The 17,995-nt window shown below is 40.2% G+C and overlaps 1 protein-coding gene across 2 annotated transcripts in view; it reads right to left on the bottom strand.

The window, feature by feature from the left end:
* Window positions 1–13,184, bottom strand: part of asic1c (acid-sensing (proton-gated) ion channel 1c) — a 131,516-nt gene extending 118,332 nt beyond the window's left edge. For both annotated transcript variants that reach the window (XM_049597630.1, XM_049597631.1), the window contains exon 1: window positions 11,548–13,184. In XM_049597630.1, the coding sequence (XP_049453587.1) occupies window positions 11,548–12,102 (555 nt within the window). In that variant the 5' untranslated portion in view covers window positions 12,103–13,184. The remainder of the gene's footprint in view (window positions 1–11,547) is intronic.
* Between the last annotated feature and the right edge of the window lie 4,811 nt (window positions 13,185–17,995).

Raw genomic sequence — 17,995 nt, 5'->3', positions numbered from 1 at the left:
GCAGCATCTACAAGTCTTTTTTCTGCTAGAAAATCTGCCTTCTCATGCTTGAAAATAAACCAAACTTTGCACAAAGATCCAGTGTCAATACTTCAGTGTGAAACCATCTGAGGCTTCTCACTTTGCACATAGCTCAACTAATTAAACATCAGTTTTTCACTTATGAAGCAAATAAGTATATAAAACAAATTACCAACATCTCCATGCTGTCTAGATGCAATATGTGTATTTTCATATTTTTGTTTCGATAACTGATTTTTTTTACAGTGGTTTGAAATCTGCTTTTCCATGCATGGACGGCTGCTAAACCTGCACGTCTGGCTTAGTCAATTTGTGAAGCTACACATGAATTGTCACTGACTAAGTAGCTCAGTGAAATAGAAATTGATCCTTAGTCCCAGAGGTTGTGAGTTCAAGCCTCAGCTGATGCAAAAGGCAGACTGTGTTGCTAAATTCCTAAATGTCTTCCAATTCTTCTGCTTGTTGCTCAGAATTGCTTAAAAATTCCCGGACCCGAGCCATCACTGCGCAGCAGCTATAATTAACTATTTGCAATGGGCAAAACGTCATTGTAGGGCTGCGTGTAGCGTGTTGGGTCATTTAGGCCAGTCTTGCCCTGCTCTCTCTTTCTCCATTTATACGAGACAAGACTCTGTAGTTAGCAAACCCCATGCAGTTCCTCCGCCTCTCCACTGCTAGGAGACTACTGCTGCAGGAGTGTGAGCTCCACACCAGAGATGGTAAGTGAGAGTCCAGATGCCCTGTCTGCCCTAAAGTAGAGCAGCTACAGAGATGGTCCTTTAGCCCTGCTTCTAGCCTGTATAATGTTACTGGAAGCTACAGAAAGTTTGCTGATCCAGCAGGGAGTTGGGTCGGTCTAGGATCAGAGCCCCAGCACTGGCCCAAAAGACGATATTCAGAACAGCCCTACTAGACATATTTCTGTTTGCAAAGTATGCAATCACACCACCTCTAAAACTTGCTTCATGTTTGTCTGAACAGACAGTTGGGTAGGGCAAAGTGAAATCTTAAGTTATTTTAAAAGCTTTTTTAAGTTGACATTATTAACTGACCAGTTTTGACCTCATAGGGTCTACTTGGGGCCACATATAGTAGAAACCTTGTCAACATGCCAAGTCATTTTTACTTATATAACCTGTGTTCACAAATATACCTAGAAGGACTTTCTGATCTGTACAACATGCAACACCCTCTATCCTTACACTCCCATTTCAGATAATGAACCTCCATTACCACAACCACCACCATCACCAAAAACACTGCAATATCTTGTTACACATACTGTTCTCCAAGTCCAAGTGCTATTTTTTTTTTTTGTTTTAAACTATGACTGTCTATGTCACTGATTTGGACAAAAAATGGCAACACATTCTCATCACATGATCACAACACAATTTCACTGAAAGTTGTTGAATGATATTAATGAATTATTATTCAGTCCTGATGAGAAGCACAGCCACATGTGCTGCTTCCAGTGCTTTAATGGGGCCTTTTTGACATTTGGCAGATAAAAGAATGGCTTAGAATAAACCAAGCCAAATACAAATCAATGGGAAAAAAAAGTAATGATTGACCAAAATGCAAATTAGCTCTGGACATTCCTAACAATGCCCTTTATGACATATCGGTTCTCTCCTGAGCCGTACTGCTCTGCATGACTTTTTATGAATGTTTTGCGTATCTTAGTGCAACAGCGCCTGTCTGACTGTCGATATGTGAAGACATTTACTAATTAGCACTGCGATAATTACTGCCATACTAACACTGCTTGCATTGCCTACCTCTATTTCTGACCAATGCCTGAAGCAATTAACACCTGTCACAGCAACAACAGAGTACACAGGATGGTAGAGGCATGTGGCTGTAATTATTTGTATTATTTTGAGCTGATGCTCAAAGAATAATAAGCTTGTTTTCTTGTGATCACAATAATCTCTACATAATTAATCTTTTCATGATCACTAGATAAAATGCAAAAGACTGCCATGTTGTGATCATCCTGTCAGGGATGGCTTTTGTGTAATCCAAAGTCACTATAAAATAACTTTTGATTACTACAGCATAAGTCCCTTTAGGAATATTTTAGGGCTATTACAGCAGCCTTGTCGTTTGGTTGCAGCAGCAGTAGGCTGTAAGGACTAATGTTGTTATCAGCTGATGTCAAATGTGAGCAGTGACATAAGGCAATCTTGGGCAGAGATTAGGTTCATTCCAGAAACCCTGACTGGAATGCAGACGAGAGTCGCCAGCTTAGGCTGGAGGAAATGACAAAAACTGCAGTCAAGTTGGACAGTTTCAGCCTTCCTGAGATGACACTGAATGTCAAATATTTGTCATACCGCAAAAAAAATGCTACTGCTGATGCTGGGCAGGTGATCAGTCTTGCTCATATGAATTTAACTATCAAACAATTTGTCAGTCTCCAGTAGTTGGTGTTTAAATAATGTAGATTTGCTGTTTTATATCATCATTAAATAAACCATTTGAAAAGGATGGGGCAACATGCTGCAGAAAACATGTAACAGGCAAGCTTGTTAGGTCAAGATCACAAGATAATTATTCAGTGATTATGACAAAACAAACCATAAAAGTGATTGCACTTATGGCCTCTAATTTCTTCCGTACTCTGTTGTTGCAACAGCGATGTGTTACTTTCCAAGCTTGCTTCAGTCTGTGCTCAGAAGTCCCAGGATTAATTTACCTGTAGTCACTGCTGTGATGGTGTCTTGGTAGATGCAGTTGTGTTTAACCTTTGTGCATACATCTTATACTCTTCCATGAAGCTTGTGGGTTAGGGGACAACAGCAAAGGAAGGATCCTTGGTTCCTCGTGTTTATTCTATAGATTGCACTTCTCCCCAGGGCGGTATACTACCTATAGAGAGGCACTGCCTTGAAGGCTTAAGTAAAGGAACAAAAATCCCATGCTGACAGTTAACACCGTACATGAAACAGTGTAACATGATTGGCGAGGGTCCTATTCTGTGAGACACACAGTGATACACTGGCTATTTTCAGGTAGGTAATCAGTAAATCGCTATACCCAGAGGTTGGTATACACGGTGTACTTGTGTGGTAAATTGCAAGAAGTGCTTCATTCAAAGTACGCTACTGAACTCCAAAGTAACTGCCTCGAATGTAATGGCGCTTTTTTCTACTTACAGCCCATCTTCGGCATCATACATTTATTTTTAGATCTGGTTTGATACTGAAAACGATGGCGGAGAAAAACAGGCCCATACCTCTTTTTTGTAACCACTCTTCTCCCTCTTAGGTCGTCTTGTTGTTTACCACACACTCTCAGATTTTCTCTCTCCCTCTCTCTGTCTGTCTTTGCCGTGCCCTACTCAAAGTAATGGAGACTCCAGTGTTACAGGTAAGGTTGTAAACATTAGCAGGAGACTGGTGATCCACGATAAGTAACTGGAAGGACCTTTAATTTACAAGACTGGGGACTGTTTATCGATTTAAGCTCTAAAACATGTCCTACAGTAAATGTGACAAAGGGTCCGCTATTTGCAACAAGGACACATGCTGTTCCCTCTGAGACCACAGGTCTTAGTACAGCCAAACTGCCCTGTCTAATTTTCACCAATGAAGTTTAGCGTGTGCACACTGTTGCTTAGAAATGCTGTAAACTCAGATCACATCAGCATTAATGTTGACAGGTTTAATGTGTATATATAAGCTGAAGGGATCACTCACAAGGCTTGTTGGACAAAACATCTATATTTGCCCAAAGATATTTCTTTAATGGCTAATTCTGTATAATGAGTATGTATAATGAAGTGCTTAGTGCCAACATCTGCCCATAAAATAAATAACTCAAATATCACTATAACCCAGCAGATGGTCGAAATCCCTTAAATAACTGTCAGAACAAGGGCAAGGAGATATCTGACTATTGTCGGCTATGAAAAATATAGAAAATAGCCACAGACTTTTCATTCAAAAAAAGCATCGCCCCTTTGCTCCATTTGATGTATATATTTACAAGTTATCTTACTTTCCAGATATGCTCTCCTGTTTCCCCATCTCCCTCTGTTCCTGAGTTTACAGAATACGTCTGCTACAGTCTGCTAAGTTCTCACAACTCATCACCTCTTGGAAAAACTCACGAAACATTATTCAGTGGAGCGTCTTGTTTTCATCCTTCCTGACACTTCTCAAAGTTGTTTCCCTTCACTGCATTCCCATATCAACTGCTCTTGCAGAGCAGCTGGTAGTCCAGCGTGGACACATTAATCTATGTTTTTTACTTAAACTGATCAGCTAACTGATGCAGATTAAAAGAATACTTGTTCCCACCAGCTGAATCCTGAGGATAGCTTTGTTCCGTAGAGTCAGCCCACATTCCCACTTCACCAAACCAAATGACTACAGTGGGTTCATGCGGTGGCTGCTGGAGCAGTTTGTGGATTTGGTGTTTTACTGCTGCAAATTCTATTTCATGGGAAGTACCTCTGTGAAGTGTCGTTACATGCTCTCACTGTGTATCCCTGTGTGTGTACACAAAGCTCCATGTGGCAGTGTCGGCTGCCATGTTCCTGACTGCAGGCATGTCTCTGTGTGTTGTGCCTGTCTTTGCCTGTGTACACATAGTAAGAAGATATGTAAACAAAGGTTTGAGCATTTGCATCGATTAGACCCGAACTGATGCTGGATTTTGGGGTACAGCTGTCCCAACAACTGTTCTGATAGCAGACATAGCAGGAAAGGCACATGTGTAAGAGACATTTAAAGCAGTATTAATCACTATTTTTGAACGGATCACATAACTACGCGAGGAACGGACAGATTATCACCTGACTCTGCAGTATCGGGCCCTGTCTACAAAGTCATATTTTTGTAAACTAACATTTTCCTCTACATTTTGGCCTCTTGTCCACACGCAAACTGAGTTTTAGGTCACTAAACAGATTTTTTCAAAACTGTTACTTTCAGAAATCAACACCACATGCCCATTGATGCTTTGTGTAGTGTATATACACTAGAGATAACAAAAACAATGGCAGTCTACCGGTTTGCTAAGGTTTTGTTCACACTGCTTGGTCTAATGACTACGTTACACTGACCCATGAACTCTGTATTGCTGCACGACCTCACAGGCAAATGCAGGCGTCTGCTGCAACCAGTGTTTCCTGCTCCACCCCAGCGTCCGTGATTTAAAGTCTGCCAGTATCTAATGGTGAGGATCAGTTACAGTCGAACCAGTAGATGGTCAGACGGTTTCCAGAGTGGGATAGCTATCGATGAGAAATTGAAGGAAAACTTTAGCATGTCCAGAACATCAGTCATATATTTGAGTGAGCTCCTTCATCTTTATACTGAACAGGATTCAAGAGTATTTGGGGCCATTTTTGCATCCTAGTGTGGAATAGGGCATTAACGACTTTGATTTTTTTCAGGTCAACTTATCTGTCAATAAAGTCGAAGTCGAGTCGACAAGTCATTTGATGATGTCATCACATTGACACAGCGGAGGAAAGTGAAGTATCTCCACACATGTGATGTGTGTCTGTCAAGGCCCGAACATACTCGGGCGGAACGTACGCGGAACGGACTCTGCGGAGGTCCGCGTGGACTCAAAGCTGACGTCCGCAAGCCCTGTGCGCGCAAAGCTCAGATTTTACGACCGCGCGGACTCCACTCCGCGCACAGGTGACTGCTCGGCATGTATTTTTCACATCGCGGGGATTTTTCATGGACATTTTTACAGGAAACTACAACGCGGAAGCACGCTCGACTATGAAAGCCCGAATGACTCGAGTCTGCTACACTCATAGTACGCCCGAGTATGTTCACTTAAAGTATCAGTGTAAGCCAATCAGAGGCAGCGATTGCATTCCGTACACAAGCACACACAGAGAGAGAGAGAGAGAGAGGGGGAAAAAACACGCGACTTGTCGACTCCTCCCGGGGGGTGTCAATTTGTGCCACTGACATCGACACGTCGACAAATCGACTTTTCTGTTAATGCCCTAGTGTGGACAGAGGTATATTGTAAAACAAAGTCCATGTGGACAGAATTATTTTTTTTAAATTAAGAGAGAAATACCAGTTTCCAAAAATATCTGTATACATGTAGAGAGGGCCTCGGGCAGCTGTCTGATAAACAGACTGTACACAACTTGCCCAGCATTTAATGGCAGAAAGATAAAATTAGCAACTAGCTGGTGCACACCGTGGAGCATGCAGCAGCTTAAGATCCAGATATTTTCTCCACCAAAGACTTGGTAGTAGGGCTTGGCAAGTCATTTTATTTTCAATTATAATTGGCTTCTAACAATTAACAAAAAAAAAAATCCTAATGGAGATGAAACTCAATCAAGGTGCACTCAGTGCTGCCAACTTGTTGCTAGATTTAGCAACTTGTCAGACCCCTAAAAGCTTTCTAAAAAGCGAGACGAAGAGAGACGAATTTAGCAACTTCAGACCATCAGGGAAAAAGCAAGACATACATGCAAATGTGTGACATTGTAATTCATTCCCATGCATGCAGCTCAGAGTAATTGCAGTCCATAGCTTTTCAGCCAACGGGGCAGGCTCCCTCCCATCTTGCCCCATGTTTATATTAATATTTTATTTGTTTTATTTATTTATCTTATTTATTTTAAATGTTTTATTTATTTTTCAAAAGATCCAGTTAAAGAAACACGGTTTAAGTTAAGTAAATGCATGATATTTCCAGAGTCAATGAGTAATGTCAATATGACCAAATAATCATGATGATTTTGCCCATAAGCGAGCAGTCTTACTTGGTAGAGACCATAACAGAGCTTACAGAAGAGGTAATGAAAGACTTAGATGCATCAGATGGCCAAAAACATGACTCCAAATAAATTCCAATGTATCCTGAATGTGAAAATATGAGACTTTTTTTGCATTCAGCAGTATAAATTCATCGGCGACAGTCAGTCAGCACTGTGTTTTAAAGAAATCTATTAATGCTGCTTTAATGATGGCTCCATTTTATGTAGGTTCTACAGTACAGACACTGTCACACCCAAATAGCAGTTATTAATGTTATTAGTTACACGTGTTGATGAGCCAATATGTCCTCTGTAAGAAAGATCTACAGGCTGATATTCATGACCTAACAGGTTATTTTCAACAACTCTAAATGTGGTTTTCAAAGAGTTGAGACAAATACACATTTTACAGGATTTCTTACAATTAATCATTACAGTTATTATTAACAGAATCTGCATCACCATCTGCTGAACTGTGATATTTTACTCTGCCAACTCAGCTGCCGCAGACTGTCGTCAACAAAAGAACCTACTCTGCAGACAATGAAATTGTAAAATTACGTTTTTAAAATATTTAAAGTGCATTTCACTGCACTGTGTACTCAAATTGTGCAAATCAGCCAACATACAGGAGCTCTGAGGACACTACAGTATTAGGGCTGTAGAAACGTATCATCTGGCTGGTTTTGAAGAGATATGAGCCTCCAAATGTTGAGGACTTCTGCCTAAAAACATAAATATCTAATGTGTAGATCCACCAGTCACATTGTGTCAGTCAGCCTCGTCTCAACTGTGGCCATGTTTCATCCCCTTGGCACCTGCTGTCATCTGGATGATAAGATGAAAGACAACTCACATCTTAAAGACTGAGCTTCAGCAAAATGTGATGATGAATACTGATTTTACACACTCTGTAAGAAATGGACAGAAATGTAGCCCCAGGGGGGCTTGTCATGACCTGTCAGGACTTAGGAATGGAGCGCTACATCTACACTATCAGATTATGATAATCAAGCTCTTGTTCACTAGCTGCAGTCTATCATCGACTCAGGTGCCATTTACATACGGTGTTAGTCATAGGCTACTCATATGGTCTTTCAGAGCCACAGCAAGTCAATAAATACATATTGATAAAGGTCATCTTGTTGACAGGAACACAGCCATTTAAGCTCAGATTCTGTCTTAAAAATATAAATCTGTGTAATCTCCAGTGAGTTAAATTAAACTATTTTTAGTGGATTACTGTCAATATGGTGACAAAATGTCAAGATTAAAATCGGGTTAATCCTTCTGTGATCTTCAAATAGAAAAATCCCAAATCCAGGTTTCAGGATTCAAGGATCAGGATGACTATTATAGCAGAGATGGAAAGCAGTTTCTGTGAGATTTTAGGAGAAGATGTGAACTCTGGTTCACTTCAGACTGAAAGGCAGATTTTTACACCTCACCAAAGAGATTGTGTTAATGTCTTTCATCCTTCCGAGGCTCAAGAAACTCGAGCATAAGGATCTGGGGGTTACAGAATATACTCATCTTAAGACCATGATATTCTAAAAAGATAACAACTGCCCTGGAAAGAGCGGATTTAAAATATTGAAACAGCTTGCCCTGACAGGGCGCTAGAGAGCCAACTTTCATGGTCATTATTTTGAATTTCAGCAGGTGGTGCAAAATGTTCCTAAAATTTGGCCACGGTCCACAAGAAAAATCTCAGTTTTTCACAACAGTGGTAACATATGCTGAATGAAATCATTAAGATGGACTAAACTGCTTAATTGCATTGGAAATACAAATTAATGCATTCTCCCCTTGCCCACCCACCCCATTACAATGCAAAACATTTTGAATGCTTTGTTTCCCAACTGCATCATAACCCAGACATAATGGAATTCTTCCTTCATTTATTCAAGGTCAAAGCTCATCACTCCCACAGTCCTTTGCATTGTAAATCTTCCTCTCAACATGTCTGTGGGGGAATTTGAGTAATTGAAAATTTCCTGTAGTCGTCATCTAAATATCAGTATTCTGCCAGTGAATAGTGATTCCGTGTTTGGAAAAGAAAACAGCATGGACACATGTTAGCAAAAGAGTCAACAAAATACAACCTTGTATATTAGAAGCATGTCTTGATTTCACAATTTCTGCTGAAGATTTTCTCATAAACTGCCGAGATGTTTTCTTTTTCCCACAGAAGCAGGTTATGAACTCAGTTACTCTATTAGAGAGCAAGCCTCTGTGTTCGCAGTTAGTTGTGTGAGATTATTATCAGATACAGCCCCAAACACTCAGCTCGATGGGTATGGCATACTGGCACTCATCCAAGTCCTGACAAACACATATCTGCCCATTGAGAGCAAAATGCAGGGTGGTGTGGCACTGCTTCACCCTCTCCAACCAAACAACACACAACAGTGATGGATGGGTATCAACGAGGCTGTTCAGATCTGATGCCAGTTATTCACGGTCAGGTGAAAGTTCACAGTTTGCTGGACCACCAAATTTGCCCAGCAAAAACAAGTAAACACGCAACAAATCAGAATTCATTAACTGTGTTCTACCAGCTCATTTTACAGCGAAAGCATTTTCAATCAAGCAAAACAACGGCAATTAGCTTCCCATGAATGATTTGTTTCTCAAGACACTCTTGAGTGCTGCTTGGAAACAAACATGTAAATGGAGAGGTTCCCAATTCGCAATATTCGTGATACAAATGAAAAATAAATAAATAAGACTGAAAATCAATATTAAATTAGCGTTTTATCTTCTCACACAGGAGCGAAGAGTTTTGATCAACTCTGGAGATTATAGAGTCGGTCGCTTAAAAACTGGCCATCTGTGGGGATTTCTTTCAGGGTTGATTAAAGATACAACAAAGATAAGAAATCGTATTTTTGAGAGTGGATAGACTCAACTGAGAGATAAGTAAGTTAGGTGGTACTCCATCAAACCTGCACTTTAAGAGATGGGATATAGGACACACAGACGCAGTGAGAATAATAAAATGCCTTAAAATAAGAGAAGGAAGTGAAACAGAAACAAGTGATATTGCAGTGCTGCCTATCCCTAGGCTGCAACTTTATTTTTTTTTTTCTTTTTGGCCAGTGTACTCTTGTTTAAATAAAATAATGGGCAATCCAGACTAAGCCAAGGAGAGCTTTGCTTTGCCTACTGCTTTTTGGATCTGTATTTCACTAAAATAAAGTGGCCTTATAGTAATGAAACAGTCTGATTAAACCGAAACTTATATTCTTGCATTGGAAGTAAGAGTGGAGGTTGCATGACAGGAAAAATGTACACATGAATTTCAGATAAACTACAGTGATTAACAGTAATACAGTCACATTCTTACTTTATTTTTCATTATGCTGGTTTAACTGTAACACTAATTAAACCATTTTAAGTATGGCTCAGGGTCTACATAATTTCTCTCTTTCAGAATATGCCTATTTAAATTAAAAATACAAAAACTAACTAAAATGCCACCCTTTACATTGAGGCCTACTTACGCTCCCTGTGTAAATGGCACTTTTTAAAAATATCACAGCCACATCTCACAGTGCAGCTGCAGTTACCGTGTGTGTTAAGATCTTTACGACAACGTATTGTCTGATGTCACCCAGATCCAGGTCTCTGCTTTAACTAATATAGTCCATTAATTCTAATCAACACATGAAACTACTGTGGGGCAAATTTATGTTACTGTGTCTATTCCAAACTACTTTTCAATTTAATACTCCATCGTTAAATGGGTAATGTATTACCAGCTATATAATCAGCTAACACAACAAACTAAAAGCAATCCCTTTACAATTTATTGAACCTCATTCATACAGAATGGTGAATGAAGAGTTATGCTTGATTGGATACGTAGCCAAATGGAGTGTTGAATGAATCAAAGCACACAGTATGACTGCTTGGTGATAACTCAGCACCACAGCACCTTTTTTTCCTGAATGATGTCTAAAATTATCTTTGTAGAAGTATCTGTTTTGTTTAGACATTTGAAATGCACAACAAACATTAAATTGTTTCCCTCGGCAATTGAGAAATAACTTGTCTGAAACAGATAGTTTGGAGCAGCGCTGATGAAAATTTGAATGAGCAGAATAAACAAGGTGGGGAAATAATGACAACAGACGGCACGGTGACTCCGACCTCATAACAAAGCAATAATCAGTGAGGAACTTTGATTTGAACAAAGTTATTAAAGCATCCGTCAGATTTGCAGAAACAAATGCTGTGTGCATGCCTTAACCATCAACTCGACCTCAGCACAACACCTCATGGAAAGGTGTTTCCACAAGATAGGTACACACAACACCTAAAAAAATGATTTCCCTCTTCTCAAAACCGAGCTGTCTTCAGAGATCTCAAAGCGATCCAGTATTGGGAAAAAAAGGGAAATGTTGCAGCAGTTCACCTCAGGATCTTTCCCTCATCACAGGTTGTATGCACTGTTTGCTATCAGCACAGCACAAGCATCAACCTCAGTACACAATGCAACACAACCAACAACAACAGCAGCTTTTGGAAGTACTGTTAACACTTAAGAAATAACCACCACAACATTAACACTGGACTATATTAAGAGTACCAGATGCATTAAAGCCAGGCATCTGTTTCAAATAAATAGCTCAAGCAACATTAAAACTCACTTTAAGCTCATTTGAACAAAAAAGAAAGGGACAGGCTGTCAGGTCTAGCAGGAAATAGAACAGCAAACATACTGTGCAGAATATCAGCATGTTAAGATAAGAGAGCGCATCAGGACTTACTGTGGTGAAGTTGACCGGGTAGCAATCCTCTCCTCGAAAGGTGCACTGCAGTAACATGTCACGGATGTCATGACCTGTGCGGTTATAGAAATCAGTCATGTTGAACAGTTTGGGCTTGAAGTTCTGGAAGTTTGCCTTATCCTTTAGGGCAGCCAGAACCTCAGGCTCAGCCAAGTGTGGGTTGGCTATTTGATAGTTATTGTTGAGGAGGGCCAGGAGCTCTCCCACATGATACAGGTCATTTCTGGTGATTTTGGAGAAGCGGAACTCATTGAGGTTACAGAAGGTGACAGCTGGGAAGGTGAGGTTCGTCGCCGCCACCTCATCCAGTTTGGTGACGTGAGGGTACTCCAGGTAATATGACACTCGATCCATGCAGACCAGCAACAATAAGCTTAGTGAACCGAGGAAGGAAAGACTCCAAAGAAACCGACGGAATGTCATGTGCCCATAGGCGAATATGTGACTCATGCCATGTAGGGTGGATATGTTAGCAAAAGCTTGCAGGTTGGAGGGCCTGACGCTTTCAATGCTTTCCTCTGAGCTCCCCTTCATGGCTGTAGAGTGATGCTCAATACTGTCTGCCCAAGAACTTCAGGTTAAAGACTTTGCTTAGCAACAGCAATAGGAGAATCCAAACGGCAGTGTTGGTTTGGCTGCACTGCTTCTTTATTCCCCTCCAGAAGTGGCAATGGTCTCAACAAATAGCTACCTTAAAATGGTTGTCAGTCTCTGTAACAGTTTTCTTTTCATCCCAATTCACCTTCCAGTGGTTGTCAGCTGTTCCTGTAGTCCCAGGTCCCCCCTTTTCTTTCAGGCTGCTGTTTTATTATCTCCAAAGCCGTCTCTCTCTCACTCCCTGCTCAGCTGTCCTTTGTAGCGGCACCAAACACAATGACAGCTCCAGAAACACCCACTTCTACCAAAACGCAATGCCTCCTGATTCCTGAGTGGTGTGAAAAGGGACAAGAATACAAGGGACAAGAAAAGAGAGGAGAACAGAGAAAATAGCAGACGTAAGGATAGAGGCGAGAGATGAGGGGGGGGGGGACTGCAATGAAAAGGGCTAGCGTTTGGAGAGAGGTGCTAAGCCTCAGCAGTCAATGGGACCCTTCCTCCTCTAAGCGTAGAGAATGCCTCTACATCGCTGTGATAATGGGATGCAATGGTTTTGTGAATGGAAGTAATAAAGAGAGAAATGGCTCACTGGTCCCCTCGCTGCCACCTTCCTGTTTCTCTCGTGTCTTTTTTGGCTCTTCTTTTTTCTTCCAGAAATAAAAATCAGGGGGTCAGAGACCTCCGACCAGCCCACCACTGTGCTTGACAACCGGCGTTCACAGCTCCCACGGGTTCCACTTCCTTATTTGCACAGATCCTCAGTTAATAGGGAAGACCACCTCTTGATGCTGTATGGTCACCCCCCACCAGCAGAACCACTAAAGCCGCTTCGAGACCTCCAGCTTTAGTCCTGTTAACATACAGATTTATATTCTGCCGTGTGGAGCCTCTCTTTTTCGCTTCCTCTCTCTCTCTCCCACCACTCCCCCATTTCTTGCGCTCTCTCTCTCTCTCTCTCTCTCTCTCCCTCCCTCTCTTTCTCTTTCAGTCTCTCTCTCTCTCTCCCTCTCCCTCTTTAGTAGTCAGGATCCATCCCACTGCTGAATGGCTGCTTTGCCTGTGTGTCTGTGCTCACAGGGGAAGTCTCTCAATCTGGACACCACCTTCACTGTGTTATTATTCTCTAATCTGCTCCCACAGTCTCTGCCGCCAACATGTTTGCTCGCATACCAGAATGCTACAGGTTGCATATTTATCGCGTTGATATAATGAAATTCCAGAAATGTCCACATTTTAACCTTCTCATATCACTGCAAACAAGTAAAGCAGGCAAATATAAGACCCAAACCAGCTGGATAAATGTTTTCTTCATTATATAATTCATTCGTCATCTGATTTAAGGGCTTTATATATTATATGAATGTATGTATCCACTCTTGTGACAGCATGGGTTAAATATTTCCATCTTCTTTGACGTTCCAACAGATGGACTAATCCCAAAAGCATTTCAGTCTGGCTCTTGCAGACCAGGGATACGGTTCGCTGTGTGTGACTACATGAGAGTTTCAGGCTTGACCAGTAATGGAGTTGGTGATTTTACTGGGGTTGATATTTCAACACACCACTCTGAGAACCCTTTTCATTTCTCCGAGGACCAAACAAGATTATCACTCATTGGCTACCCGGGGATGTCTTATTATCATAACAATAGGTGAACCGCCAAGGATAGGACCACAGCCCTTGAGGATTAAATCAATATTCTGCCCTAGTAACCACGCGCAGAGACCATAGCAACCATTACCCACAACACTATGGAGGCATGCAGTTTGGATGAAACTACTCGAACCATTTCATCAGTAAACTTCTGAGAAATGCAATGTCAACTATACATTGTTACAGTCGAGATGCAATTTAGAGAAATGTTCACGGAGGGAAATGCAACATGATGCCCGAAGTGATAGAATCTTGTGGTTTTGAATCTGCCCATCACAGTCGTTTCACCTGACAGGGAATAATAAGACTTAGAATGGCTCGACCAAAACAATATCTGAGGTACTGCAATTTCAAAACTACAAAACAGCATCCTATTTTTTGCTACTTCCCCCCAAAAAGCAGTACAGGCTAAACTCAAAAAGCCACTTTTATTAGCTCATAACATCATAGCACCTGAAATACATCCAATACTATTCCTTGTCAAAATGTCTTGATTAAGACTTGATTAATTTGAATTTGAAAGTGGTTGATGTTTGACTCAAGGCTACATAATCTCCTATGATTTAAAATGTATAAAATTCACCTGCACTCCTTTGTATTCACAGTCATGACCAATAATGATTAATGTGCGAAAAAGAACACTTAACAGTGATGGATGATGCTGTGCCTGTTTAACATATGAGACTTTCACTGAGTTTTAATATGTCTTCATTCATAAACAGAGCCAGGCTAGTCAGTGTTGCTGACAAACACTGGCAAATAAAAATCTCTTAAGGAAACTGCCTGAAACAGAAATAGAGAATGAAAATGGCTGAACGGTTATGGTACTAGATACTACTCTGCGATGAGCATAACATTTATTGGTGAGTGTGTAGGGACAACTAGAAATGTATACTGTAGTGGTGTTTGCTGAGAATACATTAACTAGAAAAACACACAATAAGCAATCCGACAGCAGCAACTGAGTATAAGGGACCACCTCCAAGTACTGGACCAATTTGTGGAGTGTGATGGATGTGCAGAGGGTTGACTATAACCTGACCTATTGTGTCCATGATATTAAGTGTCCTGTAAGAACCAAACCTCACCTTTTATATGAGAAAACCAGGAAGCCCTGAGGTGAAATCCTGTGACTACGGTGATAATATTACATACATGGTCTCACAGTAACTGAACGCTGATCTCAAACTGCAATAAAAAGTAGAATGTGATAAATAACTGAACCCTCTACAGTAAAACAAACATTTCTTCACATATTGATTAATATTTAACATCAGAGTATAGTGATTTTTTTGTTATTGTTGTATAAATCTGCATTTGACATTCAATTTCCATATCCTATAATAGAATGCAAATACCCTTCACACTGAATTTATTTGCATTCTCTTTACATTTGGGTAACATTGTCCTGTGTAAAGATTAGCAAAGTTAAATCCCAAATTCATACTGGCAGGCATGCCTGTTGTTGCAGATTGCAGGATGAAAGTGGTGGACTTTTCAACAGTAATTGGCTTTCAAGTGGATGGTAGAATGCACAGCATAATGCAGTGAATATTAACAAGGAGGGGTAATATTTGAGTCGCTGCTAAGCACTGCACTCTCTTTTTTGGGGGCCTTTGAATTTAACTTTTAACTATCAGCTAATGTTCTGAAAAATTCCAGGGCTAAAATATGTCAGGCTTATGGAGGCTCGTCTTTTTCTTTCATTACCAGCACAATGTCAGAACTGCATGTTAACTAGTTCAGATATGTTTGTGAAAGCAACAAAATGTTGTCAACATTTATTAACATTTAAAGACGAGTCGACCCTAATGCAACCGAGACAAGAGCAAGGAGTGATTCACATCATGTTTAGGCTAATATGAGTGTCTATGTAAACAGCACAACATATAATAAAGCTCTTAACCATAATGTATGCTCTTCCTTTATCCTATATATATGATTGTACTTTGTTTAAAGCTAGACCTTTCAGCTTACAGTTTTTGCACATTCAAGAAATGTCTTGCCAGCTTTATCTGGGTTAATGTACAATAAAATGTTTAGCACTGCCAGAAATCAGTAAATGTGATCAAAAGCTACACTATGGGACGCTAAATGGAGCCAGGATTTCTGGTAATTTAAGGAAAGAGAAATGCTTTTAATCTGCCAAGATATGATATGGTTTAGGTTGGTCCATAAAGCAAAGTCACAAACAATGTGATTTACACTGCTGGTCTGCTGTGCTGCTCGATGTCACCAAAAATGTGGTGACAAAGCTTTGGCAAAAAAACAGTTTAACCTAATTTGACAAGTAAACATCTTAATTTTGTGAAAACAGCACTGCAGCAGTGTTGCCTCTCTCACTACGTGGATCTAAATGATGTTGTATATTAACTAATAATGCCATAATTACTACAGATCAGCAAAAAATCCTATGACAAGCAAGCCGCCCTGATATGATGTAAAGCTAAAAGGAGCAATTACAGTTTGTCATTCTTGGTGATACCCAAGTTATGCAGATCTGGCAAGCACCTCGGAGGACAGATTACCCTGTTAGGAACTGAACCCTGCAGTAAAGCAGTTGACATTTAAGAGCACATACATCATGAAGTTAAAGAAGGAACAGCAGAGATGCAACACTGCACAGAACAGAGCGATGCCAGCACGGAGGAGCAAAAACATTATCTGAACAGCAGATTAGACTGAAGGTGCGATCCTTTATAACTACCCCGGGCTCATGGCACTTTGTATTGCTACATAATGTGTTCAGCAGCGTATGAAGGTACACTGGAACTACACAGCCAAACAAGTAAATTCAAGTTGACAATAAGTTTTGTCAGTTTATCAGTTATTAAAAGTTTGATAGCAACTATAATAAAATCAATTGCTTTTTTCAGCTTCATAAAACTGACTGAAGTGAGATGAACAGACTGAAAGTGTTATCTTGACCATTCAGAATGGTCATTAAAGGTATGAAAATGGAAAGGTTATTTTTGGTTAAACAAATGTTTATTTCCATCATTGAAACTTGACAACATTTATTAATAGAAGTATGTATAAAAAGTTTACCCTTCGAAAATAACTAAAATAAAGGGGAGATTCTCCGTCTAGTTGCATTTTTTTTTTTTTTTTTTCAATGTCGTAGATAAGCAAATGTACACGGTATGATAATCATCAACTTTTATATCACGGTATACCTTCAAAGCGATATATCGCTGCAACCCTACTTTGGGGACATAATTTGCAGTTGAAAAATAGTAATAGATTGCAATATGTTATCACAATATCAATATCACATATCACAATATGTTTAACATCGCGATAATACTGAATCATGATTTAAGTATTGTGATAATATCGTATCTCTGCTGATTCCCAACCCTAGTGCGTAGTCGAAATTAGAAATAACAAAACAACTATTTCGTTTGCAATGCTAGTTAGATCAGCAAATAATGTTCCAGACACTTTTTCACCTGCACTGTATCACAGACCTTTACTTCATGACTAAGATAAACTAAATGCTAAATGTTTCACCCTTAAGGGTTTGGATTTCTCATCCAATGAGGGGGAAAATTATAAAGCTCCAACATTTGTTTAAGTGTGGATATGTTTACAGAAACAGAAACTGGTATATTTGTATAAAAGACTGTGAAACAACTTGTGCATTCGGCAACTACAGAGTAATCACTGCAGGCATCAAACGAAGCTTTGTTCTATTAAGCTTCAAACCCTGCAGGAAAAAAATAAAACAAACACTCCTCTTAGCCTTTAGCAATATGTTGATATGAAAGGCTGCAATAAACACAACAGCCAACATTTTTCTTTTTCGGTGACAGACAGACTAAGCGAGGTAGCAGATGTGCGCGCACACTCACTCACCTTTTCTCCATCTTCTCTTCACAGGTGAAACATGCAAAACGCAGATTTCTGCCAGACAACAGAGAAAAAGATGGCCTTCACAATACAGTCAACCAATGGCTGTTATTCAATGCGTGTGGCAGTCGCTGCAAATGACCTTGCATAAATGCTGTCTGAGATAAGGGTCTATTCATATGTAATCTACTGCTCAATATCTGCTGTGTGCTCGTGGGGAACAAAACTGAGAGGAGAAGAAAAAGTCCAGGACCCTGGACCTGGGAATGGCAATTTACTGTGAAGAGATCTGGGACTAATTACGTACTCAAATTGTAACACTGAG

This window comes from Epinephelus fuscoguttatus, linkage group LG15, assembly GCF_011397635.1.
Source record: "Epinephelus fuscoguttatus linkage group LG15, E.fuscoguttatus.final_Chr_v1".
Classification (NCBI taxonomy): domain Eukaryota; kingdom Metazoa; phylum Chordata; class Actinopteri; order Perciformes; family Serranidae; genus Epinephelus; species Epinephelus fuscoguttatus.
This window is presented reverse-complemented; position numbering and strand designations above follow the sequence as displayed.